The sequence below is a fragment of the Hyaena hyaena genome, unplaced genomic scaffold (genome assembly GCF_003009895.1).
Source record: "Hyaena hyaena isolate Hyena2069 unplaced genomic scaffold, ASM300989v1 scaffold_487, whole genome shotgun sequence".
Lineage (NCBI taxonomy): Eukaryota > Metazoa > Chordata > Mammalia > Carnivora > Hyaenidae > Hyaena > Hyaena hyaena.
Window position 1 is genome coordinate 325,482 of NW_024081118.1, and position 26,351 is coordinate 351,832.

Genomic DNA, 26,351 nt, shown 5'->3' on the forward strand with positions numbered 1-26,351 from the left:
GTTCGAGCCCCGCGTCGGGCTCTGTGCTGACTGCCAGCTCAGAGCCTGGAGCCTGTTTCAGTCTGTGACTCCCTCTCTCTCTGACCCTCCCCTGCTCACGCTCTCTCTCTCTCCTAGAAATGAATAAAACATTTAAAAAAAAAAAACATAAAACTTTCAGGGCTTCTGGGTGGCTCAGTCGGTTAAGCGTCCGACTTCAGCTCAGGTCAGGATCTCACTGTTCATGAGTTCGAGTCCTGCCTTGGGCTCTGTGCTGACAGCTTGGAGCCTGGAGCCTGCTTTGGATTCCGTGTCTCCCTCTCTCTCTGCTCCTCCCCTGCTCATGCTCTGTCTTTCTCTGTCTCTCAAAAATAAATAAACATTAAAAAACTTTTAAAATCCATAAAACGTTCTCTTTTCTTTAACAGTCCATCTGGATTTGACATAGCTGTTTTTTTTTAATTTGTTTTCTTTTAATTTGCTATTTAATGTCCTAACCAAAGAAAAATAAAATCACTGTTTTATTCTTTATATTGTTCAATCCTAATTTTAAATATAAACACACAAGTTTTGAAAAGCCAGTTCGAAAACATTTAATTCACATGCAGATCACTGGAATTGCACCATTTGTATTCAGTAGCTTGTACACGTCTGTGTTACACTCCTGAAAGAAGAGCGGAAAGACTACACACAACTATGTCATCTGAGATTTCCCTCCCCCAACTTTACTGAGACGCAACTGGCATACATCACCATATAGTTACTGCCGGGAGCCGCACCGGCCTCGCTGGATGACAGTCACAGCAAGGAAATGGCAGTGTTTGCACAGCTCCTGCCATGAGAAAGGAAAACTGGTATCTCCTGCTACTACTGGCTCATGTTGGAAGTGAGCCTGCGGGTATTGACCAGGCCTCACAATATTCCAGATCAGACCCATATTCCCCACACAGATTGTTCATAAAGAAAGGCATGTCCCTGCCTTTTCCAAAGAGATTTCAGACGAAAGCTCTGTGGATGATTGTTAAAAGGCTCTTCCTAAGGGCCTAGCAGATCCAAGACTTACATAATAAAGGGGGCTTGAGTCTGGCCCTGAGACAAAGAGCCTAATTTAGAATTAAAGGAAAATATCAAAACCCACACATATGTTTCTGCATGGAGCATTTTCTGGCCTTGAATATGCTGATTACTCCATGTGAAGGAAACTATTGAGGAACTTCTTCTTTTGTGATTATGGGAGCAGAGGTGTTTCCTGAAAGACCTGTTTGACCCCTGGTCACAGAGAAGTAACTTCACCCTCTTATACTAAAAACATTTTCTGGTGTGCTAAAGATGCCATCCTTCCCCATAAGATAAGCACCTAAATCCCCTACCTCAATCACTATTGATAAGGTTATCCAGGAGTCTTCTACTAACCTATGTTCTAGGAAATTCTTACATATCAAAGAAATTTGTCATCAGAAATCATTGTCTAAGGCAAATGCCACTTCTGTGCCGTCCCCCAAACACCTAATTATAAAATAAAGTTGAGCCCCAGTCAGAGCAGAGATGCCTGCCTGGTGACCAGAAAGACTCTCGGGCCTCTCTCACCCCTCTCTCGCCGACACCGTCCATCCTTCAGGGACCCTGGGATCCCGGCCAGAGCTGGTCTCGACAGTTAACGTCCCACAGCATAACAACTGACATATATCATGAAATGAATACAAGTTTAGTTAACATCTACCACCTCATGTTCTTCTCTGTGATAAGAACTTTTAGGGTTCACTCTCTAAGGAATTTTCAAATATGCCATACAGCAGTGTTGACTATAGTCATTATGCTGTACGTTACAATACATGCCCAGTAGTATTTATCTTACAATTGGAAGTTCGCAACTTTTGACGCCCTTCATCCAATTACTCCTCCTTACGTCCCTATATCTGGTAATCAAAAATCTTCTCTCTTTTTCTATGAGTTTGATTGTTGTTTTTGTTTTGTTTGGACGGGTGTTTCTTTAATTCCACATATAAGTGAAGTCATACACTCTTTGTCTTTCTCCATCTGACTTATTTCACATAGCATCCATCCATGTTGTCACAAATGGCAGGATTTCCTTTTTTAATGGATGAGTAATATTCCAGTGTGTGTGTGTGTGTGTGTGTGTATAAATACACCACAACTTCTTTCTTTATCCATTCATCTATCGATGGACTCAGGTTGTTTCCACGTCTTGGCTATTGTAAATAATGTTGCGGTGAATGTGGGGGTGCAGATATCTCTTCACCATAGAGATTTTATTTCCTTCAGGAACGGAGCTGCTGGGTCGTAGGGCAGTTCCATTTTTCACGTTTTGAAGAACCTCCATATTATTTCTCGAGTGGCTGCAGCCGTTTCCATTCCCATCAGCTGTGCACAAAGCTTCCTCCCTCTCCACAACCTCCCCAACACTTACTCTTCCTTGTGGTTTTGATACTAGCCACCTTGAAATGTGTGAAGTGAAATCATACTGTGGTTCTGATTTGCGTTTCCCTAATGGTTACTGACATTGGACACCTTTCCTCATAGCAGATGGCCAACTGTGTATCTTCTTTGGAGAAACGTCTACTTCATTCCTTCGTTCATTTTTCAATTAGACTATTCATTTTGTTTTCCAACTTCGTACTATGAGTTCTCTATGGATTTTGGATATTAACCCCCTTATCAGACACAAGGTTTGCAATGTTTTTCTTGTTTTGTAGGTCATCTTTTTGTTTTGTTGGCTATTTCCCTGGCTCTGTCAGCTGCTTTTACCTCATACCCATTCTACTGACACTATAGTTTCTGCCAACTCATGAGTAAGGACAAACAAAAGGAAACTATCAGTTGCCCTATTTTTCCCTGTGCTTCTTTCTTTTCATTTTCAGCACAAGAGATTAGCTAATCCATGAAAGTAACATGATTAAGAAAGGATATGATGGGGTGTCTTACCTTCTTTCCACATGAGAAGCAAGTCCTGCCTCCAATGGAAAATCCTGCCCGTGATTCTGAACACGACGTCCTGTGTGACTGCACAGGCTACTCGCCCATGAGGGAGAGCTTGTCCCTTATTCTCTTGCATGACTTAGCTCAAATGTTACGACCCTGGGATCCCCCAGAATTACTGTTTCCTTCATTCCTGTATGAGCACATGCATACGACTACAAGAGCACGTAACTCCTTGGCTTCTAGCTGGTATTTTACTTACTTGCTACATTACCCCTAACTTAGGATCTTATTGCTTCGTTTTGTCTCCTGGTATGGACATTATAAATATTATTGAACACATTGTAGACCATAAAAATAAAAGAATGAAGTTAAAAATTTTTTTTAACCTTTATTTATTTTTCTGAGAGAGAGAGAGCATGAGTGGGAGAGAGAGGGAGACAGAATCCGAAGCAGGCTCCAGGTTCTGAGCTGTCAGAGCAGAGTCTTACGTGGGGCCTGAACTCACAAACCACGAGATCATGACCTGAGCCAAAGTAGGACGCTTAACCGACTGAGCTTAACCAGGCATACCTAATGATGTTTTAAAGTAAATAAAACATGATCTTATTAGAGTGTATTATTTCTAATTCTAAAATAAAAATTTTTGAAGCGGCTTTACCTAATACCATAATGGTATCAAATATATTTATATGCTGATGGAGTACTATGGATTTAGGTACTAGCATGCTGAAAATAGTGTATGAAAGTGGTGTCTTACAAAAAAAACCCTCTCTAGAGAGGAGCATCTCCATAAAGAGCAGCAACATTTACCATTTACTTGTCGTGCACCATGGACCCAGGGTCTTTTCTGGGCATTTAAAAGCATTATCTTGACAAATTTCCATAACAGTCCTTTAGATACATGCAATAACCCCATTTTGCAGATGAACCTAAAGGATATATTGAGACTAAAATTGATTCCAGTCCCAACAGGTATGTCCCAAACCCCAGTGGATTCAGGATACCTCATTATTATCCAAATACATTTTTCAGGAAAAAAAAAAAAAAGAAAAACAAACCAAGAAACTTAACTCATATAATGTACTCTCCTCTTTGATTTTAATTTTTCCCCTCTTTCATTTCTTTCTAAAATTAGGGATGTGAATCCTTTTCATTACAGAACTCACTGTGGACATTGACCCAACGGACAAAGGCAGTCCTGGGGTTGTCCTGGCTTGTCTGGGGGGCCTTCTCTTCACCTTTTCCCTACGCGGCTTTCCTCCCTCACGGCTCTGCAGGACTTTCTCTCCATAAAGCTTTTCATAAACATTATCCTACTGACATTTTTTCTCACTCATGTTGTAGTTTAGCCTGCAATCCAGTAGTACGTGGTCCTGAAGCAACGTATTAACCACTATATACTTTTTGAGTAACTATGATGTACTTGATACTTTTCCTTGTGCTTGGAGAAGATCAGTGGACAAACAAATTTAAAAACTCTCAGCCCTTGAGGAGCAGTTAAGATGGTGGAGTAGTGAGCAGGCAGACTTGTGCCTCGAACTCAGCGAGATCCACGTCCAGCTGTTTGGAGCGCCTTGAAAGGGGTCTGAGGACTCACAGAACGTCTGCATAGCTGCAGGGGAGATGGCGGAGGGGCACGGGTGGAGAGCGGGACTGGGGAGGGGAGGGGCTGGGGAGGGGAGGGGCCGTGTCGCGCAGGGCAGAGGTGATAGGAGAGCGGGGCTGGGGAGGGGAGGGGCTGGGAGGGGAGGGGCCGTGTCGCGCAGGGGAGAGGCACCTCCCCGGAGGGAGAGCAGCTGGAGAGAAGGTGGAGACGGACCTGGGGGCTGGACGAGAACGTGCCCCCAGAACCGCTGACGGGGCGCTGGGTGTGAGGTCTCAGAGGTCAGAGCCCCGAGGTGCCGGCGACAAAGCAGGGCGGAGTCCCGGGAGCAGCCACCGCGCCTGAGGGTCCCCTGGTCCCTCGTGGAGAAGCGGTTTCCGGCCTGGAGGGCGTCTGGTGGAGGTGAGCCCACCGTCAGGCCGCCGCGGTCACCACCCCCCCATGAGGACAGCGACCCCGGCGCCGGCTGCTCTGATCCACCCTCAGCCCCGAGCCGAGGCCGCTGCGCAGGGGCACCCCCGCTTCCGGGCCGCGTGGCCGCTGCGCGGGGACACCCTCCCCCCCCCCCCCCCTGGCCGCCGCCCGTGCACGGCCCCCCCCCCCCCCGGCAGGGGCACCGCCGCTTCCGGGCCGCGTGGCCGCTGCGCGGAGACACTCCCCCCCCCGCCCCCCCGGGCCGTGCAGCTTCCAACCCGCGGGTGTCTCAAGTATGGGGTTCGGAGACTCCCGGGGCCCGAGGCCGAGCTCGAGAGGGGGCGCTGCCGGGCAGGTGGGCGGTTTGGACGCCCGCAGGGGGCAGGCTGGGAGCTGACGGGCGGCACGCGGGGGGGATGGTCACGTCTGAGGGCAGGAACGCCCCCTGGAGACCAGACGGCGGAGAGAAGCCGTTGCCACCGTTTGCCGCGCACTGCGGGACCCGGTGAGTCAAACAGCGCCGCCGCGCGGCGGACGGAGCCCCCGCACCGGGTCCGCCCCCTGCGCCGGCCCGGCCGCGTGTGCACGTGGGCAGGTCGGCCTGCGCCCCCGAGCGGCGGCCCCTCCCCCGCCCCCGCCCCGCCCCTTCCCGAGCCCGCCTTCCGCAGGCTGCCGCGGACTTCCGGCTCCAGGGGAGATGGGATCCAGCTTCACGGGGGTGCTTTTGTCCGTTCTTTTGCTCGTTTTGTTATTTTGTTTTTGTTTTGTTGTTTTTCTTTTGTTTCTTGGATACAGAAAGAGCGAAATTTTTTTACTATTTACTTTTTTCTCTTCTTTTCTCTATTCTCCTTTTTCTATTAAGCTTATAATACCAAGCAGATCAAAACACACATGATCTAGCTTCCTGTATTTTAAAATTCTTAATTTTTATATCATTCTATTATTATTATTATTGTTGTTTTTCTCTTCCTCCATAATGATAAGATGGAGGAATTCACCTCAAAATAAAGAGGAAGAAATGGTGGCCAGGGATGTAATCAATGCAAATAGAAGTAAGAGGTCTGAACTGGAATTTAAAAGAATTATAAGGATACTAGCAGGGCTTGAAAAAAATCACAGAAGACATCAAATAATCCCTTTCTGCAGAGATCAGAGAACTAAAGCTCAGTCAGGACGAAATTAAAAACGCTATAACCGAGATGCAGGCCCAAATGGAGGACATTAAAATGAGAATGGATGAGACAGAGGAGCAAATTAGCAATAGAGAAGATAAAATTATGGAAAATAATGAAGCTGAAAAGAAGCAGGAAACAAAGGTCAGGATACACAAAGGCAGACTTAGGGAACTCAGAGATTTATAAAAATGTAATAACATTTCATATCAAAGGATTAAAGATGACGAAGGAGTAAAAGGAGCAGAAGGTTTATATGAGCAAATTATAGCTGAAAACTTCCCTAATCTGGGAAAGGACACAGAAATAAATTCCAAGAGGCACAGAGAACTCCTATTAAATTCACCAAAAGACAGCCACCACCAAGACATACCACAATCAACATTCACAAAATACACAAAGAATTGCAAAAGCAGCAAAGTAAAAAAAAAAAAAAAAAGTCCTTAACCTACAAGGGTAGACAGAGCAGGTTCAGAGCAGACCTAGTGATGGGAGTGATAGGTTAGACTCAACGTGCTTAATGGAAAAAATATGCAGCCAAAAATACTTTATCCAGCAAGGTTGTCATTCAAAATGGAAGGAGAGATAAAGGGTTTCCCAGACAAAAACTAAAGGTTTGCGACCACTAAATGAGCCCTGCAAGAAATTTTAAAGGGGAGTCTTTGAGTGGAGGGAAAAAAAAGACCAAAAGCATCAAAAACTAGAAAGGACAAGAGAACATCACCAGAAACACCAACTCTACAGGTAACGCAATGGCATTAAACTCATTATCTTTCAGTATTCACTCTAAATGTCAATGGAATAAATGCTCCAATCAAGAAACACAGGGTATCAGAATGGATTAAAAAAAGAAAAACAAGATTCATATATATGCTGCCTACCAGGAGACTCATTTTAGACCTAAAGACGTGTGCAGATTGAAAGTGAGGAGATGGAAAACCATCGATCATGCTAATGGATGTCAAAAGAAAACCAGAGTAGCCATACTTGTATTTAACAAACTCGATTTTATTTATTTCTTTCTTTAAATGTTATTTATTTTTTTTTAATGTTTGTTTATTTTTGAGAGAGATAGAAAGCAAGAGAGACAGAAAGAGAGAGAATGCATGAACGGGTCAATGACAGAAAGAGAGGGAGAGAGAAGATCTGAAGTGGGCTTTGCATGGACAGCAGAGAGGCCAAAGTGGGACTCAAACTCATGAACCACAAGATCATGACTTGAGCCAAAGTTGGATATTTGACTGACTGAGCCACCCAGGCACCTCCCAGACAAACTAGATTTTACAACAAAGGCTGTAACAAGAAATGAAGAAGGGCATTGCATCATAAGTAAGGGCTCCATCTAGCAAGAAGATCTAACAATTATAAATATTTATGCCCCCAACTTGGAGCGCCCAAATATATAAATCAATTAATAACAGATATAAAGAACTCATTGATAGGAATATAATAAGAGTTGAGGACTTTAACACCCCACTCCCAGCAATGGACAGATCATCTAAACAGAAAATCAACAAGGAGACAATGGGTTTGCATGACACACTGGACAGGGTGGACTTAACAGATACATTCAGATACACATTCTTTTCGAGGGCACATGGAACATTCTCCAGAACAGATCACACACTGGTTCACAAATCAGCCCTCAACAAGGACAAAAAGATGGAGATCATACCAGGCATATTTTCAGATCACAACGCTATGAAAATGGAAATCAACCACAAGAAAAAATTTGGAAAGCCTTCAAATACATGGCGGTTAAAGAATATCGTACTAAAGAAAAATGGGTTAACCAAGAAATTAAAGAAGAAATTAAAAATACATGGAAGCAAATAAAATTAAAAACACGAGAGTCCAAACCCTTTGGGACATAGCAAAGACAGTCCTTAGAGGAAAATATATTAGAGTCCAGGCCCGTCTCAAGAAGCAAGAAAAGTCCCAAATAAACAACCTAACCTTACGTCTAAAGGTGCTAGAAAAGGAACAGTAAATAAAGCAGAAAGCCAGCAGAAAAAAGGGAAATAATAAAGATTAGAGAAGAAATAAATGATAAAGAAACAAACAAACAAAAAAGAACAGACCAGCAAAACTAAGAACGGGTTCTTTGAAAGAATTAACAAAACTGATAACCCGCTAGACAGACTTCTCAAAAAGAAAAGAGAAAGGATCAAAAAAAAAAAAAATCAAGAATGAAAGAGGAGAGACCATAACCAACACCACAGAAATACAATTATAAGAGAATACTGTGAAAAATTATATATCAACAAATCGGGCAATCTGGAAGAAATGGACAAATTCCTAGAAACTCATAAACTACCAAAAGTGAAACAGAAGAAAAAGAAAATTTGAATAGACCCATGACCAGCAAAGAAATTTAATCCAAAATCAAATATCTCCCAACAAATAAGAGTCCAGGGCCGGATGGCTTCCCAGGGGAATTCTACGAGACATTTAAAGCAGAGATAATACCTAGTCTGTTCAAACTCGCCCCCAAAAAATAGAAATGGAAGGAAAACTTCCAAACTCATTCTATGAAGCCAGCATTGCCTTGATTCCAAAACCAGACAAAGACCCCACCAAAGTGGAAAATTAGAGACCCGATCTCAACCCTGATGAAGATATATTCCAAACCATGTGATGAGCTTTTATATTTATTTTTCCCTTGCTCTCTACTTGTTCTATGTGGTGTCTGACACAAGGAGCTTTACTCTAGATCTCAAGTTCCCTCAACCAGTGAAAATACTATTTTTATGATAAAATGTTTTGAATTTGAACACAGTGCTGACCATTTGGTAAATATTTGGCTGAATAACTGAGCTTTTCTTAACAGGAAGTTACCCAGCTATTGATGGAGAAGGCTAATTTACATATTGCAATTATTCCCATAATAATCATGAGCAATAACTGTTTTTTTATGTAAAACACACCACATGTTTAAGAGTTAGAGTTTACATACTGGATCGGTTTATATTTAATCCTCAGAACAGTCCAGTGAAACGAATAAAAATCCCCACTTTACCTACCTAGCAAGCTTTTGGGGCTGATTTACTTGTCTTGGGTTACATTTTTTAATGGCAGAGCTGGGATGAAAACCCAGAAGTCATGCTGTTTCTCCCTCTCTCTCTGACCCTCCCCTGTTCACGCTGTCTGTCTCTCTCTCTCCTAGAAATGAATAAAAAAAAAAAAAAAAAAGGGGTGCCTGGGTGGCTTAGTCGGTTAAGCGTCCGACTTTCGCTTAGGTCATGATCTCACGGTTCGTGGGTTCGAGCCCCGCGTCGGGCTCTGTGCTGACTGCCAGCTCGGAGCCTGGAGCCTGTTTCAGTCTGTGACTCCCTCTCTCTCTGACCCTCCCCTGTTCACGCTGTCTGTCTCTCTCTCTCCTAGAAATGAATAAAAAAAAAAAAAAAAAAAAAGAAGTCATGCTGTTTACCAAAAATAGTATAATTACTGCCCAACGAGGAAGTAATCAGCTCAGGTAGAACAGTAACCAAAGCTGGTTGTAAACATCTCACAGATTAATTCATCACCTAGCTGGGGATCATGAAGTGGCTCATTTGAATTGGTAACTTCGTGGAAGATACGAGAGATTTAATGCCCCTCATTCTGAATGCTAGACGAATACTAAATTAACTAGAGAGATAGATACACATACACATATAACCATAAAAACATTCACGGAAAAGGCTCCTTATATAAACCTTTGTGTGTCTATTTAAAATGCAGTCAATGGCCTAAAGCTCCAGGCTCCCAGAAAGGCACCTTAAATCCCACAGCTGTGGCATTAATAGTGTTGCAATACGCAAGGAGTATAGCATTCAACAATGATCACAGCCATCCATTCCCGTGTACTGTCACTCTTCACAACGTTGCCACATGCTGGAAATTTAAAAGATTAGAGTCCTCGGCTGGAAGGAAAACACTTTCTTCCTCTCCTGTAGAGAGAGAAGCAGTGTGCTGTTTTGGAAACATGGAAGTTCAGAGCCAGTCAGACATACCTCTGTTCAAATATAATCTCAGCCACTTTTAGAGGCATGGCTTTGGCCACGTGGCATGCCCTCTGACTCACAAAACTGTTCAGTGAAACGGAAAGAACAAACATGATCTTAATAAGATCAACGCTCGTTTGTGAAAAGTCCTTGCCTGGCACATCGTGGATGTTCAACAAATTGCAGGCACTATTCTATGTCCCCAGTTACTCTTTCTTTCTGGAAACCCACCTGCTTTCCTGACTGTAAATCTTGTTTTCAACCTTCACAACCCAACAGCCATGTCTACTCCTCTTTGAATCCCAGACCTGGTCACTTGGAGAGAATCAGAGACTTTGTTGGCCGGTCTCCCTTTTCACCTGCTTTGTAACAGCATGTGTGCACTCTTGTTCATGTGTGCTGACCTTCCCGTCTTGCTCACTACACTGGCAGAGCTTTTGGGGCAAACTCTGCTGACTTACATTTCTATCTACAACTCAGGAGGCCCTAGTAAGATTTCTCTGGAAGACATGAATGAGTAAGAAACCCTGATACCAAAAGGCAGAAAATAAATTCAGGAGTTACTCACAGGGAGCAGTAGAAAATCCACCTCTTGTCTTTCCAACTTCTGCTATACTCATTGTCGGGACACATCACCTCTGGAAAACAGCCAAAAAACAAATTATGGTTAGGAAAGAAAATGAAAACAGACAAAACACTGGGCTCCATTTTCATGGTGATTATTCGATGCCTGCCTCTTAATTACAAATTTTTGCAGGGTATGAAATATGTTAAGGCAGCTGGTGACCAATGCCAGGTTGTTGCTTCAAGATTGCCACTAGATGCCTGGAGTTCTTATTCCGTCAATAAGTGCCATGTGCCATGTGCCGATGCCACAGTGTGACAGTGACGTCCTATCTCAAACATGCCAACACCCTGAAGTCTGCAAGAGTCTGGTGACACTGGCTTATATGGTACAAGAGTTTACTCTAAGTAGAGTAGAGTCAGTTTGTCCACAGACTGAGTCACCAAGTAACATATTTGAGTTACGACTGGGATTTCAGTGATAAATCAAGCTGGAATAAGGCTTTAAAATGAATTTCTGTTAAGAATAACTACCATTTGATTTTTTTGAAGGGAGATATAATGATACATGAATATTCTTTTTTTAAAAATCTTTTTAAATTTATTTCTGAGAGAGAGAGAGACAGCATGAGCAGGGGAGGGTCAGAGAGAGAAGGAGACATAGAATTGGAAACAGGCTCCAGGCTCTAAGCTGGACAGAGCCCGGCACAGGGCTTGAACCCATGAACCGTGAGATCATGACCTGAGCCGAAGTTCAGATGCTTAACTGACTGAGCCACCCAGGCGCCCCTGAATATTCTTAAACAATTAGATAAGAGAGAGGTAAAAATGCCTTCAAAAAGGAAGGTGTCATTTTCAGTGCAAGCCGTCTGACATAAAATCGTATACCAGAAAGCTACAATGATAAATTGATTCTGGTTCAAAGGGATGCGGAGAGAAAACAAGGCTGCAGGCATTCCATGTTTAAGAAATAAATTTATGACTATTTATGCCATTAATAATTACCTGTTCCCTGTGGCTTCATGACTTTTGCCAAGTGCCACTAATGACATTAACTCCCAGTGCCCGAGTTTGCAAGGAGACTAGATTCAGTATGAAAGAAAGCCTTTGGGTGAGAAGTAATAGTGATGAGCATTTGGCTGAAAGACAAGTGCACTTGCTAAAGAATTGATTTCAACCCCTGGTGTCTACCTTACATTTATCTTGTTTCTGTTCAATTATAGATGGTCACAAGGCATGTTGTAAAAGATTCCAATAGCCCCTAATACCATTTTCCCGAGACCCTTTAGACTATGCCTGCAGAGGAAATGTGGCCTTTTCCTAGAGTGTATTCAAAAACATAAATGATCTTTCTGCTCTGCTCAGGCCCCTGGACGATCATCTCCCTGACTGCTGTAGAGGTTCACGTTTCTAGTCTAGACCACGGTTTTGTAGATGCCTTTGACATGCAGACATTTATAAATTACATATAAATAATATATGTGTGTCCTAGCGTATGATTATTTTATGCAAATTTTAAAATGTACAAATATGGGATTTAATAAGGTGAGTTACAAAGCAAATACAAACAGAAATATGGGATTAAATGCCAAGAAAAATAACTAAGAAGAACACAGATGGCTTATTTTGGCAACAGAGATGAATGATGGACAGGAGGTAAAGATCACTGACATTTTCATTAAAACTTTTTGAACTGTTTGACTTTTAAAACACTACCCTTTTTTTACACAAAAATCATATCTAAAACCCTGATATATTTTCTCTGTGCCATAAGTGGACACCTTGAACACCTCCCGAGAGACAAGCAATTCACTCTGGAGATCACCGGTCTACACTACTTTGCTATTTCTCCTTTTACTCTCAGTATATTAAATTATATTTTGTGGTGAATATAGCATTTGCAAAATTAAAAAAATAACCTAAACAACTGATTAAGGGTTTGAGATTTATTTCATTTTTATGTATTCTTTATTCATTAATATATACTTTATCGAACACCTATTTTCCAGGCATTGAACAAAGCGCTGTAGACTCAGAAATCAACCACAAGTGGGGCTGAAAACAGAAAGACCTGATTCTTGATCCTGACCACGTTATTAAAATACCTAGTGCCATTAGAAAAATTGCTTAATCTTAAGTTTCTATTTGCAAATATGTAGGAAGAAAAGGCACGATTAAGCTGTCATATCTGCAGAATTTCTTTGCAGATCATACAGGTGTTGTTTCGGTTTTGGGGGCAGCTTTGGGGTGAAGTGTTCCAGACTTGTCCGTGTATGTGAGAAAAAGGGACATCACGGAGAATGCATGCGGATGAACAGACGGGGCAGGGAAAGCTAAAACACAACATGTACAGTGAAAGTACTAACAGAAGAATAAAAGAAGAAGAATCCATGAAATGAAAAACTGGTAAGGAAAAATGAACCATGAAGCTGAACGCAAGAGGTGAAGTTCTATGGTATAACCAGCCAGGTCAGAGGCAAACAGTCATGGACAAGTATGACTCAGGGACAGCAAGTTACCCCATTTTCACATTGCCTCGTATCTTATAATTATTTGACAATCGACAATTTTGCATGCAAAACTGAGTATTCTTATAGTGTTTTCATCAACCAACCAGCAGTTAGTACCGAGCTGATACTATAGATTCTCATCTTTGGATGACAGTCACATGCCTGCCATGGGGCTCGGTTTCCACAGAAGATAACCAAGTCAGACACCAGTCCTTCTGCATGCTTACATCTTAAGGAAATACCTTCGCTACCCGGAAAGCAGGTCGGTTTAAGATTGGAGGACCATTGAGTGTAAGACGAGCAGGCTATTAAATGATAAAAATCGAGGATCCAATTTCCCAACATTCTCTGAAAAAAGGATTTTAAGCTTATATATTAAAAACTGTACTATCAGTATTGGGCTTGGGGTCATGAAGGTAACAGATAGTAATAACTTCAAAACATAACTGGGTAGGACCCCCTCCTCCACTCCAAATCTTTTCGTCTGTGTCACTAAACATTCCACATCACTATGTTTATCCAATTGCACAACCAATCAATAGCACATCAACTTTCCACCCACTTTAATATTTCTTACATTGGCTTTTATTGAACAGTGGTAGAGAGAGAACCAAAAGTTAACCCAAAGTCTGAGAAGGAAAAATATAATTTAGGATTATTAATGCAACTCAATTCAACAGGTAATTCAGAATACCTGTTCTGCACTTAACATTTTCACAGTTGCTTGAAGGAGTACAAACATAGGAATGTTCAACTGAATATAATTTAGCAAATGTTTACTTAATGAGTACCTCCTTTGTACCAGGTACTCTTTTAGATATATGGGATGCAGAGGTGAGTAAGAAATTATCTTTGTGTTCAAAAACCTCAGAGCTTAATTCCAATGCATGTATGTATCTGGAGGTTGTTATGATATAGTTGAAAAATACCCACAGTCAGATTAAATATGTTAAGTGGCATTAAAGAAGAAAAAACAAATATTTAGCATTTTTAAAGAAGGGCAGTTAAGTGCAGTGAGGCAATTACTACATTGAACAGATCATGAAGACAAAGATTGAGGGGGTACAGATATTTCACATCAAATGTATAGATCGCTGGAGAGTAACAAAGATTAAGGAAAGAAATTAGAGACAAGTACTACGATTTTTCCTTCTGAAGCAGAGGCTATCAGTACCCTGTTGATACCGCCCTGGCAGTTACCCCTATAAGCCTTTCTGAAAGTCAATACCTGTGACTCTACACCTGAGGGATTTTATTCTGACCAGCAAAGACACCATCTTTGTAGGCACAACCATCCAGAAGCACCAGAGAGTTGGAATCCTAGAAGCAGCTCTTGGCCAGTGGGGGACAGTGACATGTCTACCAGTGGCTGGCACAGCTTTGAGCAATACACCCGATCTTCAATGGTGGAAGAGATGAATGGCCTGGATCAAGATACTCTACAGACAAACTCCTATCCACTGGCTTCACTAGTTATTTAGGGTCTAAGAGTGAGATTGGAAGACTGAAGACAAAAGTCACCTGGGAAAGAAGCCTATGATTGGATCTAGAAGAGTGGGGACAAGTGTGTTAATCTTTATTTCTCATGTAATGCCTACCAAAAAACATCCAGAGCAAAGGAGGTGTTGAACAACTACTTGATAAGACGATAAGATGACTGGTCTGGTGGGGTTTGGCCAGTCTCTGCCTTTGGCCCCATTATTTCCACTACTGAGCTATGGTGACACGGATAGAGGCAGGGCACAGTCCAGCATCACAGCTCCCTCCAACCAAGTCTGAAGTAGCTGGTGTCACAACATCCAAACTCTAAGTGACACAAACTGACACTAAACTCCAGATATTGCGCTATTTTCCAAGACATTCACCCTTGGCGAGTTGGTTATCAGAATTATTGTTATGAGACCTCACATAACATGTTCCAGCAATGGAAGTGTGACAGTATTTAAATAATCATGAAATCCACTAGTTACATCATATATCCCGCTACCCAGAAAGTTCCAACCCGATACGATATCAGAATGCCCTTAAAGGCACAGTTTCAGTGGCATCTTGGTGAACATGCCCTGTGGAATGGAGGAGGCGAACAATGGTGCATTCTACCTCATAGTTAGCATTCCTGAGTGAAGAAACCAAGGGAAGGAACTCAGTGTGCCATTTCTTGTCATCTTTCTTAGTGACTCACCCTGAAATTTGTGCTTCTTATCCAAATAATTTTAGGTTCCCGTGGATTAGAACAGTCTAAGGGGACAGACAAAATCAGAGTTCCTTTTAAATCTAAAGCCATGACTACCACCTGTTTATTGTAGATTCTTCAAACTAATAGGCAAGGAAACCAGTTAATAAACCAGTAGGGTTAACTGATCCTGTGTGATGGTTAATTTCATTTGCCAAATTGACTGAACCACAAGTTGCCCAGATATCTGGTCAAACATTAACCTATAAGGGCATTTTTGGATGGACTTTATATTTTACTCCATAGACTGAGTAAAGGAGAATGCCCTTTCTACTGTGGGTGAGTCCCATCTAATCAGTTGAAGACATGAATATAACAAAAATGCTGACCTTTCTATGAATAAAAAGGCTTGATTCTTACAGCTGATTTTTTCCAGCTCTATGACTTGCCTTTGGACTTGAACTGAAGGATTGGGTCTTATAAGGCCTTGAGCCTCCTGGCTTTTGGATAGGAACTCACACATGAGCTCTCCTGGTCCTCAGAGCTTCAGACGTGAACCGAGACCACAGCATGGGCTCTCCTGGACTCCAGCTTGCTCTCAGCAGATCTCCTATCTTTTTTTTCTAGAGAACCTTGACTCATACACTGATTATCACAATGCACATGACAAAAGGTGACTGGGTCTCAAGGATTTACAGCAGCCTATCTTGCTACTGCCATGGCCGGTGTTAAACCTGACAGGAAGCAAGTTAATGCGAACTAAGTTCTGACTCAGGGTATGGGTAATACTCTGTTATTTGAAGGCTTTTGCTTTAATTTTATTTTGAAATTATAACTGGCCAGTCTCTGAAAAAAAAATTGGTTACAGGGCAGAGCGGAAATAATTGCAGCATGAGTGAGTCAATGAATGAGTCTAGCAAATGCTCTTCTTGCCCTGCCCAGATCCCTTCACCACTTACCTATACCTGCCTAATGCTGTTTACTGCGACGTACTTCTCCTGGCTGAGAAAGTACACTTCACACCTCCTTGTATTTTTGGTAAGGCAGTCCATCCTGGTACACCTTGGTGAGCTTCCGAACCACATGTCCTACTGATGGCAAGCACTGGTAGCTTGAAACTGATAATAACAGATATAACCTAACTCAATTTATTTTGTTTCTGGCAGCTATAACTGGAAAATGAAGAATCCTGGTTAATACAGAAAGTGAGACATGGTAGATCAATGATGGAGAGTGGTCGGCATTCAGGGCCAGAGGGAGGAGCCTATGCCTTAACTGATTTTAATAGACAGAGCAAAAAAGTACAAGAGGTTCAAGTGCCTTAAAGTTTTGTTTTTATTTTTCCTTATCTTCTGTCTCAACATTCTCAATTGCTATTGTGATATACGTGGTTAGTGTTGTATCATATGCTACGCCTCATCTCACATGGGCCTCATTCTTTCCAAGCCTTTCTTTGTTTTACGCTATGATTCATTTCCCTGCATCTTTGCTTGCTCTCCCTACCGCAGGCATCATCTTCATGTAATAATATGTGTCTTTATACAAACAAAATAACTTATTCTGAAGTATGTTTGAGACTATTCTTCTATCTCGACATCTTCTATTTAAAATACTTTACAAGCGGTATTTTGTGCTATAAACTCTCAGTCTGCTTTCTTTTTCAGAATCTACCCAATATTTGAAATTCATATCTATATTGCCTAAGTCTCCTTCAACTTTTCTCAACATTAAAGCATATGTCATTATCCAGTCTCCTATCAATGCTTCCCATAGCTTAGCATCGAACAAATACCAGAAAGCATCACCTTGCATATGCTATGATATGAATCTGAGAGAAAGCATCTTTAGAATATAACCTGAACTATAATGGCTGAATTATAAATTATACACATGTTTATTTCACTTGACTACTATATGATTGACCTATAAAGTGGTTAGAACTCTACATTCCTACCAGCTGTACATGAAGATTCCTAGGACTCTGTATCTTGGTCAACATTTGATACTGATTTTATAAATTTTCTATTCTAGAGAATATCAGTGCTACATATTCGTTGCATTTTGTGTTTTTCTATGACGAAATTGAAACTCTCATCATGTACTATCTGGTCATTTCCCAATCTCTTTTTGTGAATTTCTTTTTAATTTTTAAAATGTTTTTATTTATTTCTGAGAGAGAGACAGTGTGCGCAGGGGAGGGTTAGAGAGAGAAGGAGACAAAGAATCTGAAGCAGGGTCCAGGCTCTGAGCTAGCTGTCAGCACAGATCCCGAAGTGGGGCTTGAACCCACGAACCGTGAGATCATGACCTGAGCCGAAGTCAGACGCTCAACCAACTGAGCCACCCATGTGCCCCTCTTTTTGTGAATTTCTTAAACATGACTTTGTTTCTTTCTCTGTTGGGTCCTTTAACTCATTGGAGTAGAGCAGTTTTACTCTAGATAGTACAATTTTAGGGAAGTTTAAATGTTGCAAATACTTTTATGGTATGAAAGCTGAAGAGAATTTCTTAACTTTAATAAAGAAAATAATGTAATTTCTTAACTTTAATAAAGAAAAATTTATCAATTTTAATGTTTTTTTCTACTTTTAAGGTCTTAAGTTGTAATTTTCTACCAAGGTCAAGAGAATATCATCCTAGATTTCCTTCATTAACTTAACAGCTTTATATATCCCAATTAGGGCTTTAATCCATCTAGAGTTTATTATTGTATATAGTGTGAATTGGATCCTGCTTAGTGTCCATGACATCATCTAGTAAATATTCTTTCTCAGTTATCAGTAGTTGTGATACAACTACTATCATTAAAATTGTTCCAAGTATTTATAAAATGTTGCCCTCATGTTCAAAGTTCAAGATCACTTTTTAAAGTTTCCTCATAAAACCCCACTGGAATTTTGTTAGCCATTGTATTGAATTCATCTTTATTTCTTTGCAAAAATTGAAGAAAAGTTAGGAAACTAGTGTTTACAAAGTACATACTATATGTTGTAGGTAATAATTTTACTGGAACAAAATAGAAATGGGCTATTAAAAATGAAAACAAGATCAAGGAGGTCAGGACCGTGGCAAAGGAGAAGGATCCTGACCTCACCTGGTTCCCCCCCCCCCCACATCAAGATAATAGCTACATCTGTACAACAAACTCTGAAAGCAATGTGTACCCTGAGGACATATTTTCCACAGTTAATCACCGAGAGGAGGCCACAGCAGTATGGGTAACAGGGGTGGAGACATGATTGGAAGCCAAATATCGAGCCGGAAAAATCACAAACAGGAGGGACGCCACAGGGAGGGGCAAGAAGATTAGACCGCACACCAGGGATGCCAGGCAGGGTCATCTGGACGGGTAAGACGATTCCCCATAACATCTGGCTTTGAAAATCAATGAGGTAGAACTTTGCAAATTTTTACAACCAGCAAGGCTTAAATCTGGGTACTTTAAAAATCAGCAGACTTAGCTCTGGGAGAGTCAAAAGACAATGGGAAACTGAACCCCCCTGCTTAAAGACAGAACATAATAAACAACCCATAGAGACACAATATAGACATAGTAGTTTGAAAAGCACCTGGGGTATATGGGAAAGAGATTTCCTCACAAATACCTGAGGGGAGTGGTGGGCAGGGATCTTTAGGAGAATCCTCCAAAACAAACTGCTGGTAGTCGCCATTTCTGTGTCCCCACTCTAGCATAGATAGCCAGACACATGTGGGAACCAGTGTGAACACCCTCCACCTGTATTCTAGCACTGTGTGCTTCACCCCTGAGTTCCTCTGTGGATCTGCCCCACCCAACCTGCTCCACACAGCAGGCATTGCTCCAAAGGAATTTCTTCCCTGAGACATGCTACGAGCAACCCCAGCAGGGACTGGCACCACTCCAAAGAGACTCCTGCCCTGGGGAGAGGGAAAGATAAACACACATGTCACTGTGCCGGCAGTCCTAGAGCTGAACCTTATAGCTGGCTACACACGGGGGAGCACCCTGCAAATCAGTGCAGCTGCAGCCCGAGCTGTTGGACTGAGGACAGGCATCTGGTCCGACCGCTGATGCTGTCCAAAAACAAGCTCCTGATGACCATAGGCAGGCCCCTTAACAGTGCAGGGACAAAGCCCTGCCTGTTGTACCCACAAGAGGCAAAGTGGGCCAGTGCAGCCACCTGGGCTGAAGGCACCACAGCTCCGCCACAGTAGGGCACATGCAATGCACACAGAAGACAAAGCTGCAGCACCTGCTCCCGGTGAATAAGGGACACTGCACTGCAGGGCACCACCTCTTCTTCATGAAGCCACTGCTTTCCAGAGCAGGAGGCACAGTTGACTTTCTGCAGAGAGTTAGACAAAATGTGGAGACAGAGGCATATGTTCCAAATGAAAGAAAAAGACAAAATCACAGCTAAATGAAATGAATATGCTCTGATGAAGAATTCAAAGTAATGATCAAAAAGATACTCACTAGACTGGAGAAAAGAGGAGAGGATCTCAGTGAGACATCCAACAAAGATAGAAAATATAAAACCAAACCAGTTAGAGATGAAAAAGTCCATAACTGAAATAGAAATACACTAGAGAGAATCAATAGCAGATTAGAAGACACAGAATGAATCGGGTCTGGAAGACGGAAAGCAACCAAGCCAAATGGCAAAAAAGAAAAAAATATAGTAAGAAATGAGAATCGGTTAAGGGAAGTTAGTGACATCATCAATTGTAATAATACTGACATTATAGGGGTCCCAGAAGGGAAAGAGAGAGAGAAGGGGGAGAAAATTTATTTGACAAAGTAATATATTACACCTTCACTAATCTGGAGAAGAAAATAGTCTTCCAGAACCAGGAGGCACAGAGATCCCCAACAAAATCAGCGTAAGGGGGTCCACATCACATAGTTTTAAAATGGCAAGAAAGTAATGAGAAAGAATTTTTAAAGCAGCAAGAGAAAAGCAAGCAGTTACATTTAAGGGAAACCCCATAAGGCTATCAGGTGAGTTTTTCAGCAGAAATTTTGTAGCCCCCAAGGCAGTGGCATAATACATTCAAAGTGCTGAAAGGAAAAATCCTGTAACCAAGAAGATTCAAGGTTTTCATTCAGAATAGAAGTGAAATAAAGTATTTCACAGAGAAATAAAAGTTAAAGAATTTCATCACTACTAATCCAGACTTATAATAAATGCTAATGGGAATTCCTTGAATGGGAAAAAATAAAAGCCATGACTAGGAATAAGAAAATTAGCAAAGGAAAAATAATCACAGGTAAATGCAAACATAGAAGAGAGACAGTAGATTAATCACTTATAGATTGTATACAGTTTAAAGCCCAAAAGCAGTAAAATCAATTATATCTACACAACTGAACCAAGAGATTTAAAAATGAAAAACTGAAAATTATGACATCAGGTCCATGAAAAAAACGAATGGAGTAAAAATTTAAAGCTTTTAGAATGTGTTCAAGCTTAAGTGGCCATCAACTTAATATAAACGTCTATATGATAAGATGTTATATATAAACTCAAGAGTAACTACAAATCAAAAACCTATAATAGATACACATACACAAAAAAACAATAAAGGAATCCAAGTTTAATAAATAAAAAACGATAATAAAATATAATAAAAACAAAATAAAAATAACAATAATAAAAAGAAATAATTCACAGGGAAGCGAAGAAAGGAACACAGAAGAACTACAAGGACAACCATAGAGAAGTAACAAAACGGCAATAAGTACATGCCTTCCAATAATTGATTTAAATGTAAATGTACTAAATGCTCTAATAAAAATACCTGTGGTGCCTAAATGGATAAAGAAGTAAGACCTGTCTATATGCTGCCTACAAGAGACTCACTTCAGATCCCAAACACCTACAGATTTAAAGTTAAGGGATGGAATCACTTCTCGGCCTTTTGGCTAAGATCAAATGAAAGTTAAGGGATGGAAAATATTTGACATGCAGATAAAAGACAAAGCAAACAAAGAAACAAAACAAAAAGGAAGCTGTGGTAGTAATACTTATATCAGACAAAATAGAATTTAAAACAGAGTGTTGCAAGAGGCAAAAATGGACTCTATATAATGATAATGAGCAAAATCCAAGAAGAGAATATAATAATTGTAAATATCTACGTACCCAACAAGAAAGAACTTGAATACATAAAGCAACTATTAAGCATAATAAGGGAGAAATTAACAGAGATACAATAATGGTAGGAGACTTTAATACCCCATGTACATCAATGAACAAATAATCCAGACAAAAAATTTACAAGAAAACCATGGCTTAGGATGACATATTGGGCCAGATGGACCTAACATATATTCAGAAAAATCCAAACAAAAATAGCAGAATACACATTATTTTCAAGTGCATACAGAACATTCTCCAGGATAGGTACATGTTAGGCCTCAAAACAAGTTGCAATAAATTTAAAAATACTGAAACCATATATTCATCTTTTCTGACCACAACAATCTGAAACTAGAAACTGATCACAAGAAAAAAATTGGAAAAGAATGCAAACACATGGAGGCTAAATAACATGCTACTTAACAATAAGTAGGTCAATCAAGAAATCAAAGAGGAAATTAACAAATGGACATGGAGACAAATGGAATTAAAAACATAGTCCAAAGTCTTTGGGATGCAGTGAAAGCTATTCTAAGAGAGGAGTCTATAACAATACAGGCCTACCTTAAGACACAAAGAAGCAAAAATCTCAAATAAAGAACCTAACTTTACACCTAAAGGAGATAGAAAAAGGAGAACAAAGAAAGTCGAAAGCCAGTACAAGGAAGGAAATAATAAAGATTAGAGCAAAAATAAATGAAATATAGACACAATAGATGAATGAAATCAAGGGCTGATTCATTGAAAAGATGAACAAAATTGGTAAACTTTTACCTAGGTTCATTAAGAAAAAAAGAGAGAGAACTTAAATAAGTAAAATCAGAATTCAAGGAAGAGAAATGACAACTGATAGCAGAGAAATACAAAGGATTAGAAGAGAATTTTTGAAAAATTATATGCCACCAAATTATATACCCTAAAAGAAATGAATAAATTCATAGAAACATATAATGTTCTAAAATTGAATCAGGAAGGAATAAAAAATTTGAACAGACCAATTATTTGCAATGAAACTGAATCAGTAATTAAAAACTCCTAATATAAAACTTCAGGACCAGATGGCTTCACACAGGAATTCAAAACATTTAAAGAAGAGTTAAGACCCATTCTTCTCAAACTAGTCCAAACAATAGAAGAGGGAAAAAAGCTTCCAAATTCATTTTGTGAGGCCAGAATTAACCTGAAGTCCAAACCAAAAAAAAAAAAAAAAAAAAGATACTACAAAAAGAAAACTACCAATATCTCTGATGAACATAGATGTAAAAATCCTCAAGAAAATATTAACAAACCCAAATCAGTAATACATTAAAAAAATTCACTATGCAAAGTGAGATTTATTCCACAGATGCAAGATGGCTCAATACTCACAAATCAATCTACCTGATACATCACGTTAACAAGAGTAAAAATAAAAAACATCTGATCATCTCATTGGATACAGAAAAAGTATTTGGTGAAGTCCAATATCATTTCATGATAAAAACTCTCAGAGAAGTAAGCTTAGAGGGAACATAACCTACCTCAACATAATAAAAGTCATATATGAAATACCCACGGTGACCATCATACTCAATGGTGAAAAATTGAGAGCTTTTTCTCTAAGATCAGAAGCAAGACAAGGATGTCTCTTCTTACCACTTTTATTCAACATTATACTAGAAGTCCTAGCTGCAGCAATCAGACAAGAAAAAGAAATAAAAGGCATCCAAATTGGTAAGGAAGAAGCAAAACTGCCATTATCTGCAAATGACATGATACTATATAGAGAAGACCCTAAAGTCTCCACCAAAGAACAATTAGAACTCATAAGCGAATTCAGTAAGGTTGCAGGATACAATATTAATACACAGCAATCTTCTGCATCCTATATGCTAAAAATGAAGTAGCAGAAAGAGAAACTAAGAAAGCAATCCTATTTACAATTGCACCAAAAATAACAAAATAAAGATGACACAAAAAAATGGAAAGATATTCCATGCTCATGAACTGGAAAAACCAATATTGTTAAATCGTTTATATTACCCAAAGCAATGCACAGATTTCATGCAATCCCTAACAAAAAACACTAGCAGCATATTTCACACTTAGAACAAATAACACTAAACTTTGTATACAACTACAAAAGACCCTGAAGAGCCAAAGCAATCCCGAGAAAGAAAAGAACAAGTCTGAAGGTATCACAATTTCAGATTTTAAGACATACTACAAAGGTATAGTAGTCCCAACAATATGGAACTGGCAAAAAATAGACACATAAATCAATGCAACAGAGTAGATAGTCCAGAAATTAAAAGGTCAATTCAATTTATGACAAATAATGCAAGAAAACACAAAGGGTAAAAAGAGTATCTCTTCAATAAATGGTGCTGGGAAAACTGCACAACAACATGAAAAATGAAACTGGACCACTATCTTATACCACACACAAAAATAAAATGATTTAAAGACATAAACATGAGACCTGAAAGCACAAAAATCTTAGAAGAGAACAAAGACAGTGATTTCTCTGACATTAGCTACAGGAACATTTTTCTAGATATGTCTCCTCAGGCAAAGGAAACCAAAGCAAAAATAAACTACAGGGACTCCATCAAAGTAATAAGCTTCTGCAACACAAAGGAAACAAAACAAGGCAGCCTAGTGAGTGGGAAAAGTTATTTACTAATGGTATATCCAATAAGGGGTTAATATCCAAAATATATAGAGAATTTATACACCTCAACACACACACACACACACACACATCCAATTACAAATGGGCAGTGGGGATGAATGGACATTTTTCCAAAGAAGACATCCAGATGGCTAACAGACACATGAGAAGATGCTCAACATCACTCATGATCAGGGAAATACAAATAAAACCAAGAGAGATGTCACCTTACACCTGTCAGAATGGCCACAATCAAAAAGACGAGAAATGACGAGTGGTGGCAAAGATGTGGAGAAACAGGAGCCTTTGTGTACTGTTGGTGGGAATGCAAGTTTATGGGTAGAGTCACTGAGGAAAACAGTATGGAGGTTCCTCAGAAACTTAAAACTAGAAACACCATATAATACAGTAATTCCCCTACTGGGCATCTACCCAAAGAAAACAAAAGCAATAATTTGAGAAGACATATGCGCCCCTGGGTTTACTGCAGCATAATTTATAACAGCTAAGATATGGAAGGAGCCCAAGTTCTCAGTGATATATCAACGGATAAAGAAGAATTGGTGTATAGATATATAGATACACACACACACACACACACACACACACACACACACTATATGATCTCAGTCATATGTGGAATTTAAGAAACAAACCAAATGAAGAACCAAAGAAAAACGAGACAAACATGAAAAACGGACCCTTAGATACAGAGAACAAACCAGGGGCGGCCAGAAGGGACGCGGAGGGCATGGGTGAAATAAAGAGGATTCAGAGGTGCAGACTTCCAGTTACAAAATAAAGAAGTCATGGGAATAAAAAGTCCATCAGAGAAAATACAGTGAACACGATGGTAATAATGTTAGTGACAGACGGTGTCACTTACTATGATGAGCACTCAGTAATGTGAACTGTTGAGTCGCTATATTACACACATAACACAAATATACCATTGTATGTTAGTTATACTTCAAAAAATAAAAGAAAAAGGAAAAAAGAATGTCCAACCTTACCAGAAACACGGGATGTACAGATGAAAGTTATACAAATCATTTCCACTTTTTTTTTAAGTGTTTTATTTATTTCTGAGAGAGAGACAGCATGAGCAGGGGAGGGTCAGAGAGAGGGAGACACAGAATCTGAAACAGGCTCCAGGCTCTGAACTGGCTGTCAGCACAGAGCCCGACGCGGGGCTCGAACCCACAAACTGTGAGATCATGACCTGAGCCGAAGTCGGACGCCTAACTGACTGAGCCACCCAGGTGCCCCTCATTTCTAGCTTTTAAACTGAAAGTGATAACACTAATAGTTAGTGTACAAGAGAGCTTGATAAAACAAACTTTTACATACTGGTGGGAGGGTCATTTTGCAGCCTTACAAGAGAATTCTTTGTCAATACCTCTAAAATCTTAAAGAAGAACAGAGCTTTAGACAGGTATCTCCTTCCAGAAATTTATCCTAAGGAAATAATCATACAAGGGGACAAAGACTTACGTATTAATGTATGCAAGGAAGAGTTGTTTGTAATTGTAAAAACACAGTAAATACTGTTAACACTGTTACAGAACATTTTTGATTATACTGTGGTTCATCCACATAAGGGATTACAGTCCGTCAGTAAAATTTGTTACAGATGCAATGCAATTGCCTGACATTAAGCTTTCGGTTGTGGAGACATCCATTTCACAGCCACCCACCCGGGGGCACGTGGTGGCTCACGGAGTGTGGACTTTGGTTCAGGGCATGATCTCACAATTCATGAGTTTGAGCCCCACATCGGGCTTGCTGCTGTCAGCCCGTCAGCACACAGCCCCGTCTGGATCTTCTGCTCCCCCCCCAGTCCCTCCCCTGCTTGTGCACGTTCTCTCTCAAAAAATAAACATAAAAAAAAAAAAAAAAAGACAACCATCTGGAACGAACACACTGCCTGCTCTACGACAGGCTACCAGCTAAACAACTAGATGAGAAGGCAGGCCACTCCCACCGGTAAGTTCTCCCTTTATTTTATTTTTATTTTTATTTTTAAGTTCTCCCTTTAGAAAACGTAAGGGAGCCTAGAGAGCTGACCATGGTGACATCGGTTTTCCCCTCCCGCACCTTAAGGCCCATTCTTATGTTTTTGATTAGCCAATAAGGAGTGAACCCTTGGAACCCTAAACATCCCCCTCCAGACCCTGTAAAGGCAGAGCCCCAGGGGCGCTCGGTCTCTCTCCCTCCACCTGCAGCAGCCTTGTG

General features: G+C 40.4%; 1 protein-coding gene across 1 annotated transcript in view; it reads right to left on the reverse strand.

The window, feature by feature from the left end:
- LOC120246756 overlaps positions 1-26,351 on the reverse strand; it is a 619,236-nt gene that overhangs the window by 26,976 nt on the left and 565,909 nt on the right. Inside the window, exon 3 of the mRNA XM_039254381.1 lies at positions 10,663-10,732. Within this exon, the coding sequence (XP_039110312.1) occupies positions 10,727-10,732 (6 nt within the window). The 3' untranslated portion in view covers positions 10,663-10,726. The remainder of the gene's footprint in view (positions 1-10,662; positions 10,733-26,351) is intronic.